Raw genomic sequence first — 27867 nt, forward strand, 5'->3', positions numbered from 1 at the left:
TTAGTCCATGTTTACCACATTTCCAACTTTCATATATGGCTTGCGTGTGTTTTGCTTAAGGCCCTGAACTTACTTGCATCTTGCTAATATATGTTTATGTGTTATTTTATTCTTGAGATTAGTTTGCAAAGGAGTATACCTTGATTGATCCACCTCAAGCACCTACAACTTGGAATTGGAGTTGCGAGTGTGAGTGAAACCACCTATTACTATACTCTAAACCTTCTTCCGAGTGATATTGGGGAGTGACTTTTGGGGGTTGAGACATCTTGGTTAAGGCCACCTTTTTAAATCTTATTTTACTTTTTTACTACCCACACTTGGGCTAGTCCTTAGTGTTTGTCTTATTTACAGGAATTTACCTTATGCCTCCTCGCACCCGGTCCAACAAAATGGCGGGGACAAGTGCGGAAGGGGAGGAAACAAGCATGAGACAACCTATATCCGAGGCGGACCTAGTGAGCTTAATGTCTCAGATGATGGCGGATCTCAAGCGAGAGATGAGAGAGCAGGATACCCGGATGGAGGCACGGATGAAGGAATCCAAAGCTCGTGTGCTAGCCACCCAAAACACTCTATTTTAAGAGTTCTATACATTGAAGGAGGAACGAAGGACTAGGCCTCCCACTCCTATGAGCAATGTTGCACCCAATGAGGCTCCAGAAGAAATTGTTGAAGAGGAGGCGTACGAGGGGTGGAAAAGGGGGAATTTTAGAGATAGAGTTAACCACATGGAGAATGGATGGTTTGGGGGTGGGGAGGGGGGGAATGGAGCCAATAGGCGGTTTGAAGGAGGAAACGGGGGGTATGGTCGTTTTGGGGTAGAAAATCAACATGGGGGGATGGAACCTTATGGGGATAGGTTTAGAAGGGATAGGTACCATGGGGAGGAGTTCCGGCCTCGATTTGATGATCTTTCCAAGACCTTGAAGCACAACCTACCCGAATTCCATGGAAAATTTGATCCCGAAGCATACTAGGAGTGGAAATCTCAAGTGGATAAAGTTTTCTCCCTCCACAACTATTTCGATGGAGACAAGGTGAAATTGCATTGGCGGAGTTTAGGGGCCTTGCTAATACTTGGTGGAATGATGTGATGAGAAAGAAGAGATTAGTTAGGTTGGGAGAAGTTCTTTCATGGGAGGAGTTGTGTAGGATCATGAAGGAGTCATTTGTGCCTAAATCCTATTATCGTAGGCTTAGAGAGGAGCTTCAAGACCTAAGGCAAGGATCAATGAGTGTGATTGATTATTACTATGAACTTCTCTCCTGGATGAACAAGATAGGGGTGGATGAGTCGGAAGTGGCTACTCAAGACTGTTTCATCCATGGTCTCAACACTACTTTGAAGCACAAGGTGCAAATTGAAGCACTAAGGGGCATATCTTTGGGGGAAATGCTTAGTTTTGCCAAGACCTTTGACAGACAAGGCAAAGAGGTGGCTCTTAGCAAGGTCAAGATGGCGTCTAGCCAATCCGGAGGGGGAATGGTGGCAAACAAGTATAGCACCCCTACTAAAAAGATGGAGAGCTTCCCTAACTCTCAAGGGAAGTCATCTAGCAAGCCTACTCCTAGCCCTCAAGTTTCTAAAGCTCCCACTCCCTCGAGCGATAAAAAGGTACAATGTTTTAAGTGTAAGAGTTAAGGTCATTATGCGCGTGAGTTCCCAAACCAACGTGTAATGGTTATTGGGCAAGATGGTAGCGTGTATAGTGAGGATGAGGAGGAATGTGTTGAGGAGGGTGTGGAGGCAAGTGTGGATCCCCGCATGTCTTATTCTAGTTGGAAGGAGGAGAGTGAAGAGGTAAAGACGTTAGTGGTGCTTAGGATGCTCCATGTGCAACATGAGGTTGAGGAGCATAAGGAGCAAATGTGCAATATTTTCCACATGAATTGCAAGGTGAAGGATAAAACTTGTTTGGTGATCATTGATGGTAGGAGTTGTGCCAATGTTGTGAGTGATCAATTGGTAGCCAAATTGGGGTTGGAGGCCATCAAACATCCTAGGCCCTATAAACTTCAATGGTTGGGGAAAATCGGGGAGTTGAAGGTGACAACTCAAAGCCTTGTGCCCTTGAAGAATGGAGTGTTTGAAGATGAGGTGTTGTGTGATGTGATTCCCATGACGGCTTGCCATGTCTTGTTGGGGCGACCTTGGGAATTTGATAGAAAGGTTTACAAAAATGGATACACTAACGAGTATTTTTACATGCTCAATGGTTAGAAGATTAGGTTGAAGCCTCTTTTGCCTAGGGATGTATTTGAAGCGCACCAACACCTACAAAGGGAAATGGAAAGGGGTAGAGAGAAATAGCTAGTGAGGGAGGGTGAGTTAAAAAAGCCAAGTGAGAATAGGGGTGGTGAGAGCAAAAATAAGGTAGCCAAACGAGAAAAACCACAAGCAAGGGAGGGAAAAGGTTGTTTGTTAGCTAGGCCCTCCGACCTTGGATGGGCACTAAATAGTCGTTCAACCATTCTTCTTATGGTCCAGAATGACTTGTGTTTAAATGCTAACTATATTGATTGAGAATGTGTTGCAGGATTTCTAAGATGTCTTCCCGGATGAACTACCCAACAAGCTTCTACCCGTGAGAGGGATCGAGCATCAAACTGATTTTGCTCTTGGATCCTCACTTCTCAACTGGGCGGCTTACAAGGCAAACCCGATGGAGACACAATAACTTCAAAGGCAAGTCGAGGGACTCCTTGCCAAAGATTTGATCCGAGGATCTCTCTCACCTTGTGTCGTTCCCGTGATTTTAGTTCCAAAGAAAGATTGTAGGGCCATAAGCAAGATCACTATTAAGTATATGCATCTCATATCTAGACTAGATGACATGCTTGAAGACTAGTGTGGCTCTACTTGCTTTTCTAAGATCGACTTGGCTAGTGGATATCACCAAATTCGCATGAAAGAGGGAGATGAGTGGAAAACCGCTTTCAAAACTAAGTTTGGTTTGTATGAATGGCTTGTGATGCCTTTTGGGTTGACCAATGCCCCTTCTATGTTCATGTGTTTGATGCATCGTGTTCTTCGCCCTTTTATTGGAAAATGTATGGTAGTCTACTTTGATGATATATTGATTTATAGCAAAAGTGTTGAAGATCATACTAGTCATCTTAGGGATGTGCTTGAAGTGTTGAGAGTGAATGTTTTATATGCTAAATTGCCTAAATGCACTTTTTGTGTTGATGGAGCTGTGTTTCTTGGTTTTGTGGTGGGGAGAGGTGGAGTGGAGGTAGATGAGAAGAAAGTGAAGGCAATTAGGGAGTGTCTTACACCCAAGAATGTGAGTGAGATTCGATCCTTCAATGGTCTAGAAAGCTTCTATAGGAGGTTTGTGAGAGATTTTTCTACTAAGGTCTCCCCTTTAAATCACCTTGTGAAGAAAGCTTTTAACACCTTGAAAAATGACCTTACCCATGCTCCTTTGTTAGCTCTTCCCAACTTTGACAAAACCTTTGAGTTGGAGTGTGATGCTAGTGGGGTAGGAATTGGTGGAGTTCTCATGCAAGAAGGAAACCTATAGCTTATTTTTCCGAGAAGCGTGGCCAAGCCCAATTGAATTAAAGAATCTCATTTGGGCGGTTTAATGGGACATTTTGGGGTGTTGAAAACTTTTGATATTTTGAGTGAGTACTTCTTTTGGCCTTGCATGAAGAAATATGTTGAGAGATTTTGTGGGCAATGCATAGAGTGTAGGCAAGCTAAGTCTAAGTCTAGTAATTTTGGGCTTTACATCCTTTGCCTCCACCTACACACCCCATGGGTAGATATCTCCATAGATTTCGTGTTTGGTCTACCCATGTCTTCTAGGAAGAATGATAGCATTTTTGTGGTGGTAGATAGATTCTCCAAGACGGCTCATTTCATTCCATGCAAGAAGACAAATGATGCTAAGTTCATTGCCAATTTGTTCTTTAGGGAGGTAGTCAAGCTACATGGAATTCCAAAGACAATTGTGAGTGATCGGGATGTCAAGTTTTTGAGTTTCTTTTGGAAGACTCTTTGGGGTATGTTGGGCACTAAACTTCTCTTTTCTACTACCGCCCACCCCCAAACGGATGGTCAAACAGAAGTAGTTAACCGGTCCTTAGGTGCTCTCCTTCGTGCTCTTGTTTTTAGAATAGAACATCTTGGGAGGAATGCTTACCCATTGTCGAGTTTGCCTATAATAGGACCATGCATTATACTACTTCTTTATCCCCTTTTGAAGTTGTATATGGTTTCAATCCTCTTATCCAGTTGGACTTGTCCACGGTAGATTTGCCTTTGCCATATTTGTTGGATGTAGGTGGCGAGGAGGAGGCTCAATTTGTGAAGGACTTGCACGTTCAAGTACAAGAGCGGATTCATCGAAAGAGTGAGCAAGTGGCCGACAAGTAAATAAGGGGTGCAAGAAAGTGGTCTTCCAACCCGGGGATTGGGTGTGGGTACACTTTAGGAAGATACGTTTTCCCAACAAGACCAAGGGGAAACTTGCGCCGAGAGGAGATGATCCTTTTCTTGTGTTGGAGCGCGTCAATGACAATGCCTATGTGATCGACTTGCCCGATGAGTACAACGTGAGTTGCACGTTCAATGTGCCTGACTTGAGCCCGTTCGATTTTATAGGGAGTCCGGATTTGAGGACAAATCCTTTTCAAGAAGGGGAGGATGATACGATCCCATATGGAGGCCGCATGACGAGGTCCATGGTGAAGCGGCTACGTGAGGGGCTCTCTAATTTTGTGCAAAAGGCCATACAGGAGTAGTCCTTGAAGAACGAGGTGCCCACGATGAAGAACGTGCTAAAAATTAAAGGAGGAAGACTTCCACCCGACCAGGTGGGATTTGACGCACCAAACCACCCAGCCGGGTACAACCTGCTGGATTTGAAGGAGGAAACATGCATCAAATTGATCACATAATAATTCTTATCTATTAGCAGATTATTTAGACAAATTCTATTCGCGCAATTATCTCATGTATCATGCTCACAACTTGAATAAAAACATGCTTTAAGTATAATTGAAATCTAAAACATACTTTCTACGGATTAGTCAATTTACCTTGAGGATTTTCCAAAGAATCGAAGATAGCTAGTGCCTTCTCCACGTGAAGATCATGAGTACTAAATCACGGATCTTCTGACTGGTTCCTGGACTGTATGCTGATATCAGTGTGGGCTGATCTCACCAGAATACTAGGACTTAAATAAAGAAGACGGGAATTCTATCTCACGGAGGAGAACTGAAGGAGAAAAATCGTCCCCTATAAGGAATAGGAGGGGGACAAAAATTATGATGAAAATTAAGTGTATTGTCTGCCTGCTCTATTCTCCTATTTATATTAAGTCACACATTGGGCTCAGTCAGGGATCTATGTAAGGTTTTGGATATGGCCTCCCCCAATTGCATTTTTACTAATTAAATTGAACACACAACTTTATACAAGCTTATATTAGAATATTACGAGCAGCCACTACAGAATTAATATTGCACTGCCCATCCAAATCTGAAATTATAAATAATCCGGGTTTCCATTTGTTTGTCGTTCATTTCTCGCGCTTAAGATAGAAACGTCCATTAATTAATTAGTGTCTGCTATGAACTTAATTAATTAACATCTTATTAATTCCAAGAGTAGACTTAGCAAGAAACTCGTATTTATTATACATAGAGTAATCAAACTCCAACTAGCTAGGTTCCGAATAATAAAGCCTTGTTTCAAGCTCCTCTTGAGGAATTTATCAAACGAGACTCACCTCGCGCACGATTCAATATAATAGCAATCCTAGCACGGCTAGGTATTAATCAACACTACCCAATATACCAGGATTAGTGAGTTGCGAAAAACCCGCACCATTTGGTAAGTCAAAGTAGTACATAATCAATACCGTATGCTCAATGCTAACGTACATTGATTAAGAAATAAATAATTTATCAAGACCTCGTCTTTTAATAGATAGCATAAAGACTTGTCTCGCTGTTAGATCCAATTCAGTGCTCTACCACACCAATGTCATCTTATTTCAGTAAGGCTTAGAAATATGCGGACTGACATTGCAACCTTTCACGATAAGTAGTATAGGCCTATCCGGGTTGGGAAATTATTATTTTTCTTTTTACAGAACTGACCGTGTGACCTTAAAGTGGACGACGCCCACAAATGGTCTACTAAAACAAAGACTTAGACCTTGTTAAGTTACTTATACATTTAAACATGCATCAAACATCCATTAAATGTAAAACATAACAATATTATGACAAAAATAATATGTTTCATTCATTGGAAAATAAAATAAAGAGTTTTACAATATTCAATCACTGGAAAGGTGATTTCTAGTATACCAACTCTAACAGGAGTGACTTAGTTCCCCTAAGTCCACTCGGTCGGGTAGGATGATGCTGCTTAGATTTTTTGGTCCTTTTTCTTTGGATTTGGGCCTAAACTATAAATACCTCTTTTCCCATTTTATTCCTTGGGTTTTACTGAAATCAAATACTTGAGAGATTTGTTCCTCTTGAAGAGGTTTTCTATCTAATTTCTAGATTTAGGTTGCTTGATTCATCAATTCCTAGTGAAGTATGGATCAAGTAGAGGTATGCTTTGAGGATTGTGGTTACCTTGAAGATCTAGCCTTGAATGCATGTTAGTATGGTGTAAGTGTCTTAGCTTATTTCATCACTGACTTTGTATTCCATTTTCCACATTATCCAATATTAATCCTTCTTGTTCATCTTAGATTCATTAGTTCTTGTTGAATCTATGATTTTTCTTTGTTTATTTTTATTAATTGAAAATCTACTTCACCAAAAATATTAGATCAAGCATCTACTATTAGGTTTTTCCTTGGGTTAATGGATTATGAACTACACGGATCCACATCAATCATGTACACCATATTTTCACTAGACCATATTTGAGTATGCGATTAGTGTTGCTAGTAGATTCATGGCAAATCCAGTATTAGAGCATTGACATGTTGTTAAGTGGATCCTCAGATATATGAGAGGAACAACAGATCACGGGATCATGTTCAAGAAGCTTGAGAATGGAGAAAGAGAGCCTCTGATGGGTTTCTGTGATTCAGAAAGAGAGCATTGACTAAGAAGTCATAACCCTGCTATGTTTTTTTCCTCTATGGAAATGCAATTAGTTGGAAGTCTTGTTTGTAATCGGTAATGGTTCTCTCCAACACTAAGGCTGAATACACAGCTCTAACTGAAGCAGTAAAAGAGAGTTTATGGCTCAAATGGATTCTCTCATTTTGGTGTTGAGCAGCAGTCAGTGGAGATCAACTATGACAGCTCAAGTGCTATTTGTTTGATTAGTGATGAGTTTTACTCATTAAAATATTATTATTGATGAGATATGAGTTAGAAACAATGAACTACACCTTAAAGAAACTACCAACATTAGTACCTTCTACAACATACGAGTTGTGGACTAGAGCGACTCTAGTCTCGTATATCTCAAGGTGTGAAGTGAAGGGGTTGGCAGCGGATACATGCATCAAATTGATCACATAATTATTCTGATCTATTTAGCAGATTATTTAGACAAATTCTATTCGCGTAATCACATGTATCATGTTTATAACTTGAATTCATTCATGCTTTAGTGTAATGAAACCTAAAACATGTTTACTACGGATTAGTCAATTTACCATGAGGATTTTCCAAAGAATCGAAGATAGCTAGTGCCTTCTCCACGTGAAGATCTTGAGTAATAAACCACAGATCTTCTGACTGGTTCTCGGGCTGTATGTTAATATCAGTGTGGGCTGATCTCACCAGAATACTAAGACATAAATAAAGAAGACAGAAATTCTATCTCGCGGAGGAGAGCTGAAGGAAAAAAATTGTCCCCTATAAGAAATAGGAGGGGGACGAAAATTATGATGAAAATTAAGTGTATTTTCTGTCTGCTTTATTCTCCTATTTATATTCATTCACATATTGGGCCTAGTCAGGGATCTATGGAAGGTTTTGGATATGGCCTCCCTCAATTGGCTTTTTACTAATTAAATTGAACCCTCAATTTTATACAAGCTTATATTGGAATATTATGAGCAGCCACTACAGAAGTAATATTGCACTGGCCATCTAAATCCGAAATTATAAGTAATCCGGGTTTCCATTTGTTTATCGTTCATTTCATGCGCTTAAGATAGAAACGTCCATTAATTAATTAGTGTCTGCTATGAACTTAATTAATTAACATCTTATTAATTTCAAAAGTGGACTTAGCAAGAAACTCTTATTTATTATTCATAGAGTAATCAAACTCCAACTAGCTAGGTTCAGAATAATAAAGTCTTGTTTCAAGCTCCCCTTGAGGAAGTTATCAAACAAGACTCACCTTGCGCACGATTCAATATAATTGCAATCCTAGCACCGCTAGATATTAATCACCACTACCCAATATACCAGGATTATTGGGTTGTGAAAAACCCGCACCATTTGGTAAGTCAAAGTAGTGCATAATCAATACCGTATGCTCAATGCTAACGTACATTGATTAAGAAATAAATAATTTATCAAGACCCCGTCTTTCAGTAGATATTATAAAGGCTTGTCTCCCTATTAGATCCAATTCAGTGCTCTACCACACCAATGTCATTTTATTTCAGTAAGGCTTAGAAATATGCGGACAGACATTGCAACCTTTCACGATAGGTAGTCTAGGCCTATCTGGGTTGTGAAATTATTATTTTTCTTTTTTCAGAACTGACCGTGTTACCTTAAAGTGGACGACGCCCACAACCGGTCTACTAAAACAAAGACTTAGACCTTGTTAAGTTACTTATACATTTAAACATGCATCAAACATCCATTAAATGTAAAACATAACAACATTATGACAAAAATAATATGTTTCATCTGTTGGAAAATAAAGAGTTTTACAGTATTCAATCACTCAAAAGGTGATTTCTAGTATACAAACTTTACCACGGGTGACTTAGTTCCCCTAAGTCCACCCGGTTGGGTAGGATGACACTGCCTAGATTTTTTGGTCCTTTTTCTTGGGATTTGGGCCTAAACTATAAATACCTCTTCTTCCCATTTTATACCTCGGTCTTGAGAGATTTTTTTCCTCTTGAAGATGTTTTCTATCTAATTTCTAGATTTAGGTTGCTTGATTCATTAATTCCTAGTGAAGTATGGATCAAGTAGAGGTATGCTTTGAGGATGTAGTTACCTTGAAGATCTAGCCATGAATGCATGTTAGTATGGTGTAAGTATCTTAGCTTACTTCATCACTGACTTTGTATTCCATTTTCCACATTATCCAATGTTAATCCTTCTTGTTCATCTTAGATTCATTAGTTCTTGTTGGATCTATGATTTTCCTTTGTTTATTTTTATTAATTGAAAATCTACTTCACCAAAAATAGTAGATCAAGTATCTACTATTGGGTTTTTCCTTGGGTTAATGGATCATGAACTACATGGATCCACATCAATCATGTACACCATGATTTTCACTAGACCATATTTGAGTATGCCATTAGTGTTGCTAGTAGATTCATGGCAAATCCAGGATTGGAGCATTGACATGTTGTTAAGTGGATCCTCAGATATATGAGAGGAACAACAGATCATGGGATCATGTTCAAGAAGTTTGAGAATGAAGAAAGAGAGCCTATGATGGGTTTCGGTGATTCAGAAAGAGAGCATTGACTAAGAAGTCATAAATCGGCTATGTTTTCTTCCTCTATGGAAATGCAATTAGTTGGAAGTGTTGTTTGTAATCGGTGGTGGTTCCCTCCAACACTAAGGCTGAATACACAGCTCTAACTGAAGCAGTAAAAGAGAGTTTCTGGCTCAAAGGGATTCTCTCATTTTGGTGTTGAGCAGCAGTCAGTGGAGATCAACTATGACAGCTCAAGTGCTATTTGTTTGATTAGTGATGAGTTTTACTCATTACTATATTATCATTGATGAGATATGCGTTAGAAACAATGAACTACACCTTAAAGAAACTACCAACATCAGTACCTTTTACAACATACGAGTTGTGGACTAGAGCGACTCTAGTCTCGTACATCTCAAGGTGTGAAGTGAAGGGGTTGGCAGCGGAAATCATCACATGCATCATGTTCTTAACTTGAATTCAATCATGCTTTAGTGTATTGAAACCTAAAACATGCTTACTACGGAATAACCAATTTACCTTGAAAATTCTCCAAAGAATCGAAGATGGCTAGCGCCTTCTCCACGTGAAGATCTTTAGTACTAAACCACGGATCTTCTAACTGGTTCCCGGACTGTATGCTTATATCAGTGTGGGCTGGTCTCACCAGAATATTTGGACTTAAATAAAGAAGACATAAATTCTATCTCACGGAGGAGAGCTGAAGGAGAATTTTCGTCCCTCACAGTGTAGGATAGGGGGACTAAGTTTTTAATAAAATTAAGTGTATTTTCTGTCTCCTTTATTCTCCAATTTATATTAAGTCACATATTGGGCACAGTCAGGGATCTATGGAAGGTTTTGGATATGGCCTCACCCAGTTAGCTTTTTACTAATTAAATTGAACCCACAATTTAATACAAGCTTATATTGGAATATACGAGCAGCCACTACAGAAGTAATATTGCACTGCCCATCCAAATCCGAAATTATAAGTAATCTAGGTTTCCATTTGTTTGTTGTTCATTTCCCACGCTTAAGATAGAAACGTCAATAATTAATTAGTGTCTTCTATGAACTTAATTAATTAACATCTTATTAATTCCAATAGTGGACTTAACAAGAAACGCTTATTTATTATTCAATGAGTAATCAAACTCCAACTAGCTAGGTTCCAAATAATAAAGTCTTGTTTCAAGCTCCTCTTGGGGACGTTATCAAACGAGACTCACCTCGCGCACGATTCAATATAATAGCAATCCTAGCACAACTAGATATTAATCACCACTACCCAATATACCAGGATTATTGAGTTGCGCAAAACCCGCACCATTTGGTAAGTCAAAGTAGTGCATAATCAATACCGTATGCTTAATGCTAACGTACATTGATTAATAAATAGATAATTTATCAAGAACTCGTCTTTCTGGGTTGTGAAATTCTTGTTTTTCTTTGTTCAGAACTGACCGTGTTACCTTAAAGTGGATGACGCCCACAACTGGTCTACTAAAACAAAGACTTAGACTTTGTTAAATTGTGTATACATTTAAACATGCAATAAACATCCATTAAATGTAAAACATAACAACATTATGACAAAAATAATCTGTTTCATCCATTGGAAAATAAAATAATGAGTTTTACAGTATTCAATCACTCGAAAGGTGATTTCTAGTATACAAATTCTAACATGAAGTTGATCCAACACTTGTTAGAAAGGTATCCAAGTAATTGGAGTTGAGACCCGAGGTATGTTTTAAGGGTATCCCAAATGATGAAAGGTTACAAGTTCATGGTCTTAGACCAGCATCTAAATCGTAGAATGTTTGTTTCATCAAAATTGTTAAATACTTTCGATTTGATTAGTGCCCTTAATAGTGTTGTAAGCACTAGAAAGTTGAAAGTGCATTACGTATGTTATTCTTGGCACTCTAAGATTATGAAACTACAAAAGTTACAAACAACTAAGATTGGTATCTAGTGTAGGAAATTGATTGTCTACCTAGTTTAAGATGAAGGATTTAAGAGAGACTAGTTACATTCTAAGCATCTAAATCTTGAGAGTCTATTAATAATCCTATGTCTATACATTGGTTGGAACATTTTAGCATTACAAATTCAATGAAAATGTTTTACTCCCTCCGTCCACCATTAGGAGTCCCAGTTGACCATTTTAGTCCATCTGCCATTAGGAATCCTAGATCACTTTTTCCGTAATGGTAGGTTGACCACACTTTCTACTAACTCATTCTCCTCACATTCTATTATAAAACTAATATATAAAAATGGGACACACATTCCACTATATTTTTCCATCCGCTTTCCTTTGTATTTCTTAAAACTCGTGCCGAACTCAAATGGGATTCCTAATGGTGAAAGGAGGGAGTACATTTCAAGATGGAATTACTTTGTATCTAGTCAAGTGTCGTTTGACACTTAGTGAGATCGAGAATAATGAGACTAGTTTTGGATATAGATGTCCCATACATGCTATGATATCTACTAAGTTTGATATTAGCTTTGTCATTTCCATAGCAAGAAAATATCTTTTGAACCATGGCCAAGGACTTTGATTGAGATAAAGTATATACCATAGTACTTGAGAAAGACTAAACTATATATTCTAGTTTACTATTCATTCATGTTATGTCCTTTAGGTTACACTGACTCAGTTTTATGACTGATCATAATCGAGCAAGTCATCCTTTGACTATGTGTTCACCTTCGGAGTATCTTCCTAATTCTGAGTATGCCTATGAGTATTATATTTTGTTATGAATATTCTACTGAATAGACTAACTCTAGGGACACACGAGCTCATAAAGCAACAATCAAATAGAAAGATGAAATTAATTAAAGATCAAGTGTGCAAGAAGACATTAACATAACCAAGATAACATTTGAAAACAACTTGGCAGGATCTTTCACAAAATTCCTTTGTAGCGACATGTTGCAAACATGATGTAAAAGGATTGGTGTTCGATATATCATGGAACGAGACAGGCTTTGAGTATAAATGGGAGAGCTTTTGGCAGTGGGTATATCGAAAGCATGTTTTGAGTATAAGTGAGATATTGTTAGGGTTGGTATACTGAAAAGTTGTTTCGAGCAGTTCGCACGAATAGAATTTTGCTTGTATACAATAAACTCTAGAATCCACGTTTAACCCGATCCAAGAAAAAGTAATATTTTTACTTTTGCTTAGTAGATTGGTTGTGTTAGCTTGTGCATTTATAAGATGTTTTTCAAATGTTTAAATGTTTAAGAAACAAACAAAGTATAGTTCTTTTGCTTAGTAGATTGGTTGTGAGTGTCGTTCACATTAAGGTAACACGGTAGGTTCTATGCAATGCTTTGCAAAAGAGAAATAAGAATTTCACAACCTAGATAGGCTTTGACTACTGAAAGAGCTTCTTTTACACGTGCATTTATAAATTTTAGATGAAGCGCCAACAGGTCAAGTAGAGTCTCTATTTTGGTCAAGTTGAATCTCTAGACCTAGCCTCGTGTCAATGGATGTGCAATCCAAGCATTTTAAAAACCTTAACTCACTTCTATTGGCTAGTATAGGGGAGTAAGGATCGATTCCACATATATGGAGGGCTATCGGGAGCTGTTGTGTGAACAAGATGTTCCGGGAAAGGTTGGTTGCTGCCACACAACTATTGAGTAGGTTAAGTTTAACTACTTGACTGGAATGTAAAACTAGCTACTTGACTTGAGAGACGAAAGTGAATTCTAACTAACTGACCAACTAGACTATGAAGGTATGGAAAGAGAATAAAACACGAAAATATTTTTGATCATTTTAATAAAACATGAAAGCAACAAAAAAAACAATAGAAACTTACTAACCAAAGCTAAAGACTTTCCTAAAATGGGTATGTAGCTGAAAAAGTGAAAAGAGGACCACTACTTTATCTGGCCATGTAGACTGGAAAAGTAAAAGCATGTAAAGACAAAAACAATTAAACCTAAGCTACTTTTCAGATTTTGTTGCGATTTTTTACTTCATCTTCCTCGTCTATCCACAATAAACAGATCTTGAAAACACCATGGATGAATTAAAATGCGACAAAATAGAGCATAATCGAAAAATATACGGAAACACGAAATCGGCACCGAAAAACGCAGATCTATGCTAAATGACCAACTGGAGAGCATGTAAACAACATGGATTTAAACATCTAAGCTAACTGGCTAACTGGAAAGCACGTAAGCAGCATGGATCTAAACTAAAACATCCATAATGCAAGAATTTAAACAATATCCAATGGTGGAAACACGAGATTTAACTTCAAAAACAATGAGATTTAATCAAAGCATCAAATACGAAAGAGTTTCTAAAGCTAAGATGTTCAAACACTTCAAAACACTTGAGATCTTAAACTAAAATGTGCAAGAACTGAAAATAAACGATGGTGTCTTCAACAAGCTAATTAAGAACGGCTGGAACAAGCTGGAATTAAGCTAAACTAAGGTAAATCTAGAGCAGAACTAATCCAACCTAAGAGAGTGGTGACATTAAGCGCCTATGAGAGCTTTCTAACTAAACTTAAAAGATGGTAGCGTTAAGCACTACTTCTTCTTCGGTAAGACCCTATATTTATAGGGATGCATGGCTCAAATCCCTAGGGTTACATCCTTCAATAATTTGATATTTCTTTCCTCGGGAATTTCTAAAGCAGCCTCCTGACTTTGAGGTGTGGTCTACTGACTAGTTTGCACTCTTATGCTCAACTTCTTCTTGATTCTTCTTCTTTTCTCGTGCAATTTTCCATATCAGCGAGTCATTTGTTCTCCTTGATCAGTTGGCAACTTCTTCTTCGGGTCTGTCTCCAAGACGTAGCCTCTTGACTATTTTGCACACTTTTTGCTGCTTTTTCACTTCTTTCGCCTTCAGCACCCCTTGTGAGAATTTATACTATTTCCTGCACATTTAGCAAATAATTTGCGCATGTTACGGTAAACTGGCCAATAACCAAGGCATAAAACTCGGCTCATCAGCTACTTATCGCGAAAGGTTGCAATATCAGCCCGTATACTTCCAAGCCTTTACGAAATAAGATGACATTGGTGTGCATTGAAAGGATCTAACAGAAAGATAAGTCTTTATACTGTTTATTGAAAGACGAGGTCATGATAAACTATCATTTCTTAATCAATATATTTAGCCTTGATCATACGTTATTGATTATGCATTACTTTGATTTATCAAATAGTGCCGTTATTTAGCAACCCAAGAATCCTGATATTTTGGGTAGTGGTAATTAATATCTAGTGGTGCTAGGATTGCTATTGTGTTGAATCGCGCCCTAGGAGAGTCTAGTTTGATAATTTCCTCAAGAGGAGTTTGAAATAAAATTTTATTGTTCAGAAGCCATTTGGAATTTATTCCATATATAATAATAAGAATTTCAACTAAGTCCACTATTGGAGTAAGTAAGATATTAATTAATTAAGTAAAAAAACAAACATTAATTAATGAAAATTTATATCTTGAGCGAGGGAAATAACTAGTTTAACGAGGAAACTCATATTGCTTATAATTTTGGATTGGATAGGTAAATCAATATTATTACCTAGTGGCTAATAATAATATTTCATTTTATACTTGAATTAAATTGGGGTTCAGTTTAATTACTTAAAAAGCAAATGAGTGTGGTCTGCATCAAAACCTCCGTAGATCCCTAACTGAGCCTGATATGTAACTTAATAAATAGTTGAATAAATGAAAGACGTTGTAAACACACTTGCAGGAATCACCCCTCTCTCTCTTGAGCAACGCGAATTCCTTTTCTCACTCTGTGTGCGATTTCTGTGTCTTCTATATTCAAGTCCTACATATTTTAATATAAATAGCCCACCCTGATATCGAAATATAATTCGGGAACCACTCAGAAGATCTGTGGTCTAATATCGAAGAACATCGCATGGAGAAGACGCAAGCAATCGACGATTCTTTGGAAAATCAAATCGGTAACCCTAAATATTAGAATTCATGTTTTAGGATTTATATTCTAAGCATGAATTATTTGTTTTCTAGCATGCAATTATGTGTTAACATGTGAATTGATTAATCACATTATCTATCACATAGATCCTTAGTTTGATTTATTTATTTGTGCAAGTCTTCCGCTGTTGAAAGGGCACCAAACCCCAGCATGATGCCATAAGTTAAAACTTTCTGGTGAAAAGTGTAAAAAATAAAAAAGCGACCTAATCGGTTACCGGTTTCCGGCACAACCGACCGGCTCCCCCGGTTCAAAATGGTCAAACTCCCCAACAGTTTTATAGCATGAACACCGGACCAAACATCGGTTCGCGACCGGTTGGTCTGGTCTGGTCTGGTTTTTAAAACACTGATTGAGACAAATAATGGAGAACAAGGGGGTACTATATTAGATTTTTTTTAATTCTTCTACTTTATTACTTATTTTACTAGACGTCTAACAATGAACATCGTGGAAAAGAAAATTGTTAAGGTCGTTCTTGATATGATGGAATGAAATAAGAATAAAATGGAATGGAGATAAAAAAAAGACTAAAGTCTCAATTTGGTCCTTAACATATTACGTTTTTTTAATTTTGGTCCAAAACATTATCTTTTGAATTATTCGGTCCCTCACAAATAAAAACGGGTCACATTTGGTCCATTTTGGACGGTTCCATCAAATTTTTAACGGTTTTAATTACCGGGTCACAAATCCGTCACTAACTGGGAGAAACTGATTCGTCGCAAATCCGTCACAAATCCGTCACTAATCTGTCACTAATACGCGGGAGAACACGGTGCGGCCGTTGTGGTTGAGGGAATTCCACAGTCGGGTTTCGTGGCTAAGCCCGAAGACGAGGAGGTTGCAGGAGGCGGCGTAGCGGCGGAGCATGGCGGCGACGGTGTTCAGCTTGTCGGCGGACATGCGGCCGGTGCAGGAGGCGTTGAGGGTGGCGTAGTGGTGAAGCGCGTCGAAAACGGAGTTGGGGAGGCTGGATTTGGAATTCTGGGTCGGCGGCTTCCCTGGTGGTGAGGAGGGTGAAGGCGAAGGTGAAGATGAAGAAGAGGACGTAGACGAAGAGCCACGCACGGTGGCAAGGCCCCACCGGCGCTCCGTGGTAGAGAACGATGAACTCCGTCAAAAATTTGCTGAATCAGTTTCTCCCAATTAGTGATGGATTAGTGACGGATCAGTTTCTCCCATTTAGTAGCGGATTAGTGACGGATCAGTTTCTCCCAGTTAGTGGCGGATTAGTGACGGATTTGTGACCTGGTAATTTAAACCGTCAAAAATTTGACGGAACCGTCCAAAATGGACCAAATGTGATCCGATTTCAAATGTGAGGGACCGAATAATTTAAAAGATAATGTGTTGGACCAAAATAAAAAAAACGCAATATGTTAAGGACCAAATTGAGACTTTAGTTTAAAAAAATAGAATGACAGTTTCATTCCATTCTTGTACTACTTAATAAGCACAATTAATACAAAGTGAATGAAACTATTATTACTTGATTGATTCAATTCATTTGATTGGTAACTTCAAAAAATATATGAATTAAATGAAAAAATTCTACTCACACACAGTACACACATTGCACAAAATTATTAAATACACCCATTACGCACACGCACACACTAAATATATACTATGCACACAAACGGATACATTCATACATACATACATACATAACTCGTTATATACACTGACACACCCACTACACCATGCACAATACACACTACATGTAATATGTGTGAATGAGTGTGTATTGTGTGAGCATGTGTATGTGTAGTGTGGGCAATGTGTATATATGTAGTGTGTGTAGTATGTGAGTGAGTGAGTGTATGTGCAATGCGTGTTGTGTTTGGAAAAAATTACAATTAATAAAAATTTTAAAATTTTAGTTTTATTATAAAATTTAGAAATTATAAAATTGAGATGATATTCAATTGAAATAAATATAATATTTTATATAATTTTGTTAAAGTCGAATTAAGAAAAGAGGGGAATGAAATAAATGACTATTTCTTGGCTAAATAGTAGGAGTGAATATTGTTATAAAGACTGAATATTGACGGCTGAAGTTTGGTGCTTATTCTATGGATTACAGTTGGTAAAGTCTCGAGGAATTAGGAAACTAGAAGTGGAGACTGATAGCCTTGTTGGAGTCGCTATGATTTTAGGAAATTTTGATATCTCTGTCAATTGTCGCTCCATATACACAAGGTGCCTACTCCAGAATTTCGAGTTTGTTGTGGTTCGTCATGTGCAAAGAGAGAAGGTAACTTTGCAGCTAACTTTTTGTCGCATTATGCATATAGCTTTCCTAGAGGAGTTCAGAAAAGACATCGGTAGGCATTAGGTTGGTTACTTCATGATAGTGTTTCTTATATTCGCTAGTTTCTCTTTTCGAGCGCTGCCCGCGGTTTTGTACCAAAAAAGAATGAATGATAATTTCTAAGAAAAAAACATACTAAAAAAATGAAATCAAAGTAAGAATACTCAATTGCGCTCCATTTGTGAAGCTCTGAAACAAATGGAAGTATCACATGAATTAAATCTTGTATAAGAAATTTAAGAGATCGAATATGTGTAAGTTAGACTTTTATAAAATACTAATGACCCCAAAAGAACGTTCCCTGATTTAAAAGTTTTGACTATTTGACTTTTAGTCTATCCAATTCCAAATCTCCCTTCTTTCTGCAAATTCTATCCGAGGATAAACCCCTTTGGCGGAAACATTTCTTCTGCCTTCACTCACAAATCGCAATCTCTGCAATTCACCTCACCGCCTCAGAGTTTATCTTGTGTGCGTGTATAATTCATACATATCCAAAAATAAGCATCTTTTTGTTTAATTTTATAAAATTCAGAATTTGGGATTGGATATTTTCTTGATAATTTGTGTTTAGGAAAAGGTTGTTTCCCCAATTCAACTGAAGGGCGGACATGTTTTATCATTCCTTTTGAATAAATTATTTACTACGTTTATGAAGTTGGGATCTTTCTCGTTAAGGAAAGGATTTCTAATGTTAGATTAAATGCATTTATTTATTTGTCTTTCTTTTCAGGTGTGCTGTTGTTTGTGAGAAGATGGGTTTAGTGGGAATTTCTTGCTTGCTTGATGCGTAGAAGATGGCATTAGCAACATTTCAGCTGCGGGTAAATCTCTGTCCAGATATTTTATTGATAAATGAGAATTGAGCTTACAGTTTTACCTGGGAGTCTTTCTGGAAGGATAATTTTGTTATTTGAATGATTATGAGATGCATTATTTACATTTAAATGTTCGAGACGGTTCTAGATTACTATATTGAATGTATTCGAAATCATTTGTGTTTTGGTCTTCATAATTGTAGAGTATTGAATGATTATCCGTTTTCCCTCATTAACTAGGGCTCTTGTAGCAGTTTCCCTTGTGTGCCCACAGCACGGTGCAGAGGGAGCCAACTAAAATACCTTTTGGCCCAGTCCCAGTCCCAGTCCCACGAGTTGGGAGAAAAGATAGTCTGAGCTCCTTAAAATGCAGATCCTGTTCAAGGTTAGATATTTACATATAGGATTTCTAATGAATCAACGTATAGATGAACATGTCATTTGAGCAACCATTGGCGGCACTAAATGAGTATGACCAGCATTATAAACCTCTTAAGGACTGCTCTCGGCTATTATGCTAATATGGTGGACAATGTTCATAATTTGTAATCCAGTACTCCCTCTGTCCCTCTGTAGTAGAGGGGTTTCTTTTTGGCACGAAGTTTAAGAAATTGTGTTAAGAGTTAGTTAAATGAAGGGATAATAAAGTGGGAAAGGAAAAAGGTCGATGAAGGGAGAATAAAGTAAGAGAGAGTAGAGTAATGGAGAAGAAATAGGTTGATTTTTGCCAAAATAAGAAATGACTTGGTTGCTCAGCTATAGTGGACAACCCAACAACCCAAAAAGGAATACGACTCATGTACAGAGGAACAGAGGGTGTACTTTAGTCACTTTCAACAACACTTGATTTTGAAGTCATACCTTTTGTTTTTGATATTTACTGCTCATGATATCACGTAGGTATTTATGACATGTTCAATGCTTGATCATTTTACTTGATTTGTGCCTGTTTCATATAAAACTGATTAAACATCATGCACAGTGGAGGAGCTTCTTTTATTCTTGGACCAAAGTCCAAAATATCTAAAATATCAACTTTCAAAGGTGGAAATCGACATGATGATCTGAGTGGCAGAGCTAATGACTCCTCCAAATCCCTAAAGAATCCTCTTAAAGTTTCTTATTTACAACATGAGAGTGAAGAGTCCTTCGTGGAATCTTCAAAGGCACATAATGTTGTGCCTGCCCCTTATACAGCAGAAGATGAGAGAAAAACCAGGTCCTTAGCTATACAAAATCTCTTTAAGAACTGGTTGATGTTACTGCGTACCCCACTAGGAACACAACCAGTGGAGAGAACTCTCGAAGAACCTTCTGAGGGAATCTCAGAAGAGTCAAATGTCGTGCAAAATAATGAAAGACATGAAGTTTTTAAGGCAGCTTGGTGCTACTTTTTGAGCTTGGATCCAACAATAAAGATACCATTTTTAATGTTGTGAGTATAGTCATTTGCTCTCTCTCTCTCTCTCTCTCTGATTATAGAATTTTTTGTCCCTGAGCTTTGCTTCTCTTATAGTGTTGTTTCTATTGGTTACTTTCTTCTTGTATTAGTAATATTATTATTATCTCAATTAGATTGCTATGCCTTAGTTTGGCTTATTTTGTGGGCTCCAAAGAAGCAGATATAGCATCTCTTGACCTTCCCCAAAACCAAGATGTTTGAAAATGTGCTCTAAAAATTATGTTTTTCATTTCTTATGGCCTACCTTCTGCATTTTGGTTCCTATTTAAAATCTATTATTTTCTCCTTTACGATAAATGTTGTGCATCCAACCGCATATTGCTGATGTCTTTTTCTGCATTGTGTTCACAGCACACCACTGTACCTGGCAGTAAACCTTGTATATGGATCAGAAGTATCTAAAGAATTAACTCCCCTATGGATTCTTGGACCATTAGTTGCGGCTCTCTATGTGAAGATGCTCCGAGGAATATGCAGCCTCTATGTGTTCAGCTTCACGCAAACTGTCAGAATAGTCAAGAACCTGCCGGCCTACTACATGCTGGTATACGAGTACCTTTTCCGTGGGAAGCTAAAAGAAGCCATGCAGAAATATGTATGGCAACCTCTCGTTGACATAAAAAATATGGACTACAAAGAGGTGACCAAGAGGAAATTGAAGGGTTTCCAAGGGTGGTTGGTGGAGAAATACCAGGATTTTGTTGAATCCATATGGCCGTATTACTGCAGAACAATCAGGTTTTTGAAGAGGGCCAATCTAATATAGCTCCAACTCCTCTTTAAGAGATATGTCCAAACGGCATGACATTGTTATCTTGGTTTCCCGTGGCTTAGCTCCTTACTTTAAGGTGAATTATCCATGGAGGTCCCTCCGTTAAGCCCCTTTTTGAATTGGGGTTCTTCCCTCGACGGATTGGAGACATGTAGGGATGTGATTGCTTGTATTCCACATCTCCTTTTCCCACTGGCGCGGGCACATTCTTGGTTAGGTTGTTTTGTGGCAGTATCAGTCTGTGCCTTAGTAATGGTTTTTTTCCTTCTATATTAACATATTTCTGATTATCTGAATCTGTTCTGAATACATCTGAGTTTTCCTATCAGCAGTTATAGAAAGATCCCATTATTCATTCACGATTCATATTTTGATAAATTTTGATACATGTTAGTAGGATTGTATTTATCTTTTCACTTCCTGCTGAGGCTTACTTTCAAGGGAATAATGTTGAGGCTTATACTCCCTCCGTCCCGGACTACTTGCACTTATTTCCTTTCTGAGCGTCCCAAGTTATTTGCACTATTTCCATTTTTAGTAAAAATTTTCACCTACAGCCGTAATATTTGACTTTGCTATACACTCATTCCTTAATCTCCATGCCGAAAATGAAACGTGCAAGTAGTGCGGGACGGAGAGAGTATTTGAATTGTCATTACTTAAGTCCATTTTAAATCTGTCACCTGTCTTGACTCCTCAAGCAGTTTCTTTTATTGGATCTCGTTATAGATTTGAATAATTAAAAAATGGATGGGACTTGGAAAGAGTTAAAAGTGACTTTATTAGTTCATATTACTTTCTCCATATTATAGAAATAGGCTATATTTTCTTTTTCGCCCGTCCCATAGAAATTGCATATATCTATTTATGGTAATCTTTTTTCTTCTTCTCTTTTACTTTATCATCTTTGCTCCTATCACCCACTACACAATTTTAACTATTTTTTCTCCTATCTTATTTTACCAATTACACATTAAAACTCGTTCCAACTCTAAAGATTCTATTTCTATGGGACGGAGGGAGTATTTCCTAGCAATTAATAGTTTCGCTATGATTTAAAATGATATTCTGATAGGGTTGTGTTAGGGTAACGCCACTCTTAAAGTGACAACGTGACAACAATGTAGCATGCAATATGCGATACATAAGTAAGCAATATGCAATACATAGGCAAGCAACTCAGCATAAGGTAACAAGCAACAACAATACGAAATCAAAGCACTATGGTGACACCATAGTTTAAATGACAATCTAAGCAAACAATCTGTGATACTTAGGCAAGCAATTTGTGATATATAGGCAAACAACTTGACATATGGTTCCAAGCAATTTGAGATACGAAATTACAGATAATCAAGCAATCAACGATACATATGCAAATAAGTCTGTCATGTGGCAGGCTAAGATTGAATCTGCTTCTAAATTTAAGGATCATCATTGATGATAGATTGTCATTTTAGTATAGTTGTCATTTTAGTATAACCCTAAACGAGGGTATAATTTCAAAATTTGTGGAACTCAACGAGTGTAAAACAGTATGATTACAGTAGGTAAAAATTTGTGTACTTTGGTTATACCTTTCTTTCTTCCTTTAAATCATTGCCATTACTTAGAGCATCTCCAGTGGGCGGACATCCCACTAGGACATCCACTAGGACATCCCAAAAACACCTCCTGCCACGTCACTAGGACTTCCCATCCCACTGCCACGTCACTAGGACATCCCCTGCACAATCTGCCCTTCCCATCGCCCTTCCCACTAGGACATCCAGCAATTAAAAAAAATCATACATTAACAAATAAAACAATTAACATTTACGGAAATAAAATTTGACCGAGAATACGAACGGGAAAAATTAACAACTTCATCGGAAATAAAATTTAACGAGCCGTATATATAGAGTTTTAAAAAAAAAAAATTTAAAAACGGGACGTCCGACCGGACGTCCGACTGGGCGCCACAATGGCGGACGTCCGCCCGCCCGTCGCGCCGACGTCCGAGGACACCCGACGTCCTCACGGGACGTCCGTATCCGACCCTAAACGCCACAATGGCGGACGTCCCGGTCGCCTGTCGCGACGTCCGACCGGATGTCCGACCGGACGTCCGCCATTGGAGATGCTCTTAGTCCCACTATTTGATTTGAAGATTTGTTGGAATGCAATACTTAATCGGAGCTAATTTCGACACAACTCTTCTACATTCTCATCTTAAATATTGCAAGACTATATACTTCTTCCGTTTTATAAAAATATGAGCAATTGATATGACACGGGAATTAAGATAAAATTAGTAAAGTACAAGAGAAAAGAAGATGATTAGTTAAAGTAGCATCAATTGATAGTGGGACTCACATTAATACATTACTAGTCGTGTTTAATGGTGGTATAAGTTGTAAATTTGTTGATGTATATGGATAATAAATTATGATACCTTCCTAAAAATGGATTGCACATATTTTTTAAAACGGATAGAAGTGGAAAGTGCATATATTTTTATGGGGCGGAGGAAATATTAGTATGTGTTAGTTTCAAGAGCAAATGCGATTTATATGCTTATCTTTTTTTTCTCTATACATACTTATTTTTGGAAGATTGAATTGTCACTTAAAATTATCTTATATGGATCAAGTCTTAGAGCATCCACAGTGGGGCGGACGATAGCCCGCCCTATGCATCATCCGCCCCATCGTCCTCCATTGTAGCTCCGCGGACTATGCGATTTCCTTCCTCCGCGCCCTAAGCATCCTCCGCGGACTATAACCAAATTTTGCATCCACCGGCCTATCCTCCGCCCCATTGCGGGGGTAAGGAGGATAGGTCCGGACGATGCACACATTTTTCATTTTTAAAATTTTTTTTTGTATTTTCTTCTATATATATAAAAAAAAATTTAGTTCATTTCACACCTTTCACTCCACTCTCTTCCCCATCTCAATTTCTCTCTAAATTCAATAATGAAATCCGGCGATTTTTCATATTTGCAAGCATAAAATATAGTAAAAAATAAAAAATAAATACTGACAATAGGATTTGCCTTTAATTTATGGTGTTTTTATATTTATTCTTGCTAATTTATATATTTGCAAACATAAAAAATAAAAAACAAATACCAAATAGGAGTTAAAGTTATAGGACGGGCAATAGGGCATACCACTGCAGGTGAATGAAATAGAGGATAAAATGCTGATGTGGCAGAGGATAGAGCACCCTATAGGGCGGGCTATACGGCCCCCATTTGGATCTTGTAAACATTTCACATGGTGATGGAGTTTTGTTTCATCGGTCGCGTCTATTCTAGCACTATAATAATTCTGTAAGAAGGTATTTAGTGGGTTTTGGCTCATAATGATTTACTCTAATAATTCTGACTTGTTGTTTCTAATAAATTTATACAAATTAGAAAAAATATTTATTACAAAGAAATAATATTGAAGAAACCTTAAATGAAATGTTTTTTTGTTGGTTTTGTAAACGAACAGATTTTCAAATTTGAAATCTATACCAATATGTACTACTTATATTTGCGAAATAAAAATTGAAAAATAACAATATAATACTACAGTTTTAGAATCAGTATATAAAATAGTTACTACAAATATTGTGATTGATTATTATATCTAAAAATTTTTGATGCAAAAATTTAATAATAGTAGATATTTTCAAGAATAAATCAATTACACATTTCCTTTAATAATATAAATAAATAAGGAAAAAAGTAATAATATAATTTCCCTCTAGGAGGGGCAAATCATTCTAGAAATATGTACTCCCGCGTCTCATTATAAGAGTTACACTTTGTCATTTTGGCCGTCCCACAATAAGAATCACACTTCATTTTTACCATAAATCGTCAGTAGGTCTCACTTTCTACTAACTCACTTCACTCGCATTTTATTATAAAATCAATATATGAAAGTGGGCCTCATTATATTTCACTAACTTTTTCACGTCACTATTCTTTACATTTCTTAAAACTTGTGTCCACAATAAGAGTGACTCCAATTGTGGAATGGACAGAGTAATTAACATTGAAATCAGTTCAAAATAAATTGGTTTTGACCTATTTAAATTTGGAGGGCATATATATATACTCCCTCCGTCCTATGATAGTTTGGGCATTTATTTTGAGCACAAGATTTAATAAATTGATATGTTAAAGGTTAAAATGGAGAGAGTAAAGTAAGGGAGGCATTAAGATAAAAGAAATGAAGAGAGAGTAAAATATGATAAAGGGTAAAGTTTTTGCCATAAAAAAATGACTTGACTACCTTGGGACAATTATTAGAATTGGAAAATAAAATGTAATTAGGATTTAGTTTAACTTTTATTCTCAACCTATATATAAGGCAATGTATTATATTTTGTAATCTACTCTTTTAATAATGTAGTCAATAAAGATATTATCCTTGTTTCTCCTCTCTTTTAATCGACAGTCCTCTCTTCAGTTAGTGGCAGTTTCTTCTTCCTCCTTCAATGGAGGTTTCTCCATTATTTTGATTTTCCAAATATTCATAAAAATTTGAAAAGAAATACGATTCAACTACCTTAGAATGGAGGAAATATAATTTTATGTATATTAATTTTTTTTCTTAATTTTATTGGGGGATAGGCTAAATGTTAAGAGAATTTTCCTCCCCCTAATGTTGTCGGATGGGCAAAATTCATGGTACATCATCATGTTAGCAAATTACTAAGTCATCATGCGTATTTCAAGTCATTGTGCAAATTTTAAGTCACCGTTTTATAAGCACCATGCAAATTTCTAATCGTTTTATTACTCTCTCCGTTTCTTGTTAATAGAGACATTATTTTTCGGCACAGAGTTTAAGAATAGTGTGTTAAATAGATGATAAATAAAGTAAGAGAGAATAAAGTAGGAGAGATGACGAGAACGAGATAATAAAGTAAAAGAAATAGTTACTTTTTGCCAAAAATAGAAATCAGTCAATTATATTGAAACTTACCTAAATAGAAAAATTACGGGATGAATGGAATATTTCTTTACCATGCACTCATGTTATAATATTTAATAATAATATTTCTTTACCATGCACTCATGTTATAATATTTAATAATTTTCTTTTGATTGTCCTAATAATGGTACATTCACAACACTATGACTTTAATTAGGGCTGGGGAAAAATATCGAAAAAATGATATATCGCTCGTATCGTATTGAAAAATATCAGAAAATTATCGGATTTTCGATATATCGTAATTTTCGATACGAAACGATACCGTATCGTAAGTTTTCGATACGATAACGATATGAATTTCCTTATATCGCTATATATCGTTTTATATCGAATATACGATACATATCGATATTTTCGATATATCGTTTTATATCGAATATACGATATATATCGAATATACGATATTTATCGATATTTTCGATATATCGAATTTCGGTACGATATATCGAATTTCGGTACGATATATCGTTTATATCGAATATACTATATATATCGAATATACGATATATATCGATATTTTCGATATATCGAATTTCGGTACGATATATCGAAATATCGATACGATAACGATATAGATATCCTCCATATCGAAATTCGATATATCGAAACTTTCGATACTATAACGATATGAAATTCTTTCATATCGATATTTTCGATACGATATACGATACAACGTTTTCGATACGATATATCGTATCGACCCACCCCTAACTTTAATTACTTCTTTCGTCCCGTTTAAGATGACACGTTTTCTTTTTTAGTTTGTCTCAACTAAGATGACACATTTCCTTTTTTGGAAACTTTCTCTCTTCAATTAATACACTCAACTAATTTTTCTCACTCCTATTAAAATATTCATCTTTCTTTCTCTCTCTATTTCAATACTTACACCAACATTTTCTCACTCTAACTAACACTTTAACCAATAACTCCTAAAATCCGGTGCGGCTAAGAAATGTGTCATCTTAGCCGGGACGGAGGAAGTAGTTAACAATTTCACGATTAGTTACACACATTCCTTTTATTATGATTTTTTAGCATACATAAAATCTATATCCACGAATTGTGATATATACAAACTTTAGTCTTATTGCAGAACCACAAAACCCTTATTGCAGAACCACAAAACCACATTCGAAGGTCATTTTTAGACAATAAGGTCATTCTTAGTAGTTTTTAGATCATGATAGTAAGCATGATATAAATTGATCTAAAAATAATATTTGTATTTTTAAAACAAAACTAACAATGACAGGTTCGATAGTTCGGCACTAGAGATTAGTTCGACATTGATTATAACCTCTATACCCATTTTATTTCATTAAATGATCCAAATAATCTTCGTAAACCTAATGATACTATTCATAGCAAATATTTGAGCTTGTATAATAATTACTCCTATAAATCACATTAACCTTTATTCGTATCTTAGATTTTTTATTATCTTTGAGTTATAGCTACTGCCTACTTGCATGTTCATCTGAAGCTATGTTTCCTATTCATTTGAGCATTTTCAGAAAATGAAAAAATGTGTGGTGTGGGATGTTTATAAACTTTGGATTGTTGAAGGATTTATACAACTAGGCGAATATTCAAGTTTGAAAGAGGCTGCAAAGTATTATTTGTTTGATCTCTATTGAGAAATCTCATTTTAGTTCACCTTGATGATATTTATAAATATAAAGTACTCCATCTGTCCCGGTTCAAGTGATTAATTTTTTATGCCCATTGTTTTTTAATAAATAGTTAAAATGTAAAGGAAGTAAAGTAAGAAAGAATAATGTAGAAGATGACTTCCTCTACGTTATTCTCTCTCTTACTTTATTTTTTTTATCACTTTAACTAGTTATTATCATTTTCTCAAAATACGTGCGGAAAGC

The 27867-nt window shown here is 36.7% G+C and overlaps 1 protein-coding gene across 4 annotated transcripts; it reads left to right on the plus strand.

Moving 5' to 3' along the window:
• The first annotated feature begins 18264 nt into the window (after window positions 1–18264).
• On the plus strand, window positions 18265–21367 carry LOC121782877. Of its 4 annotated transcripts, none has more exons than XR_006046472.1 (5): window positions 18265–18433; window positions 18690–18780; window positions 19015–19159; window positions 19757–20209; window positions 20588–21367. XR_006046472.1 is itself a non-coding variant. In XM_042180862.1 (5 exons), the coding sequence occupies exons 2-5, from the start codon at window positions 18754–18756 to the stop codon at window positions 21000–21002; spliced, it is 1026 nt and encodes a 341-aa protein (XP_042036796.1). In that variant the 5' UTR covers window positions 18270–18433; window positions 18690–18753; the 3' UTR covers window positions 21003–21367. The 4 variants fall into 4 exon arrangements, 2 of the variants coding, with proteins under 2 accessions (XP_042036796.1, XP_042036795.1); XR_006046471.1 differs by having other exon boundaries at window positions 18267–18427; XM_042180862.1 differs by having other exon boundaries at window positions 18270–18433; window positions 19029–19159.
• Window positions 21368–27867: the final 6500 nt, after the last annotated feature.

The sequence above is a fragment of the Salvia splendens genome, chromosome 20 (genome assembly GCF_004379255.2).
Source record: "Salvia splendens isolate huo1 chromosome 20, SspV2, whole genome shotgun sequence".
In the NCBI taxonomy this organism is placed as follows: domain Eukaryota; kingdom Viridiplantae; phylum Streptophyta; class Magnoliopsida; order Lamiales; family Lamiaceae; genus Salvia; species Salvia splendens.

Excerpts from the sequence above, each read along its gene's own strand:
- LOC121782877 (XM_042180862.1), top strand. The coding sequence starts at position 18,754 with ATGGCATTAGCAACATTTCAGCTGCGG. Across the intron at positions 19,160-19,756 it reads AAATGCAGATCCTGTTCAAG|TGGAGGAGCTTCTTTTATTC; the intron begins GTTAGATATTTA and ends CATCATGCACAG. Across the intron at positions 20,210-20,587 it reads AAGATACCATTTTTAATGTT|CACACCACTGTACCTGGCAG; the intron begins GTGAGTATAGTC and ends TTGTGTTCACAG.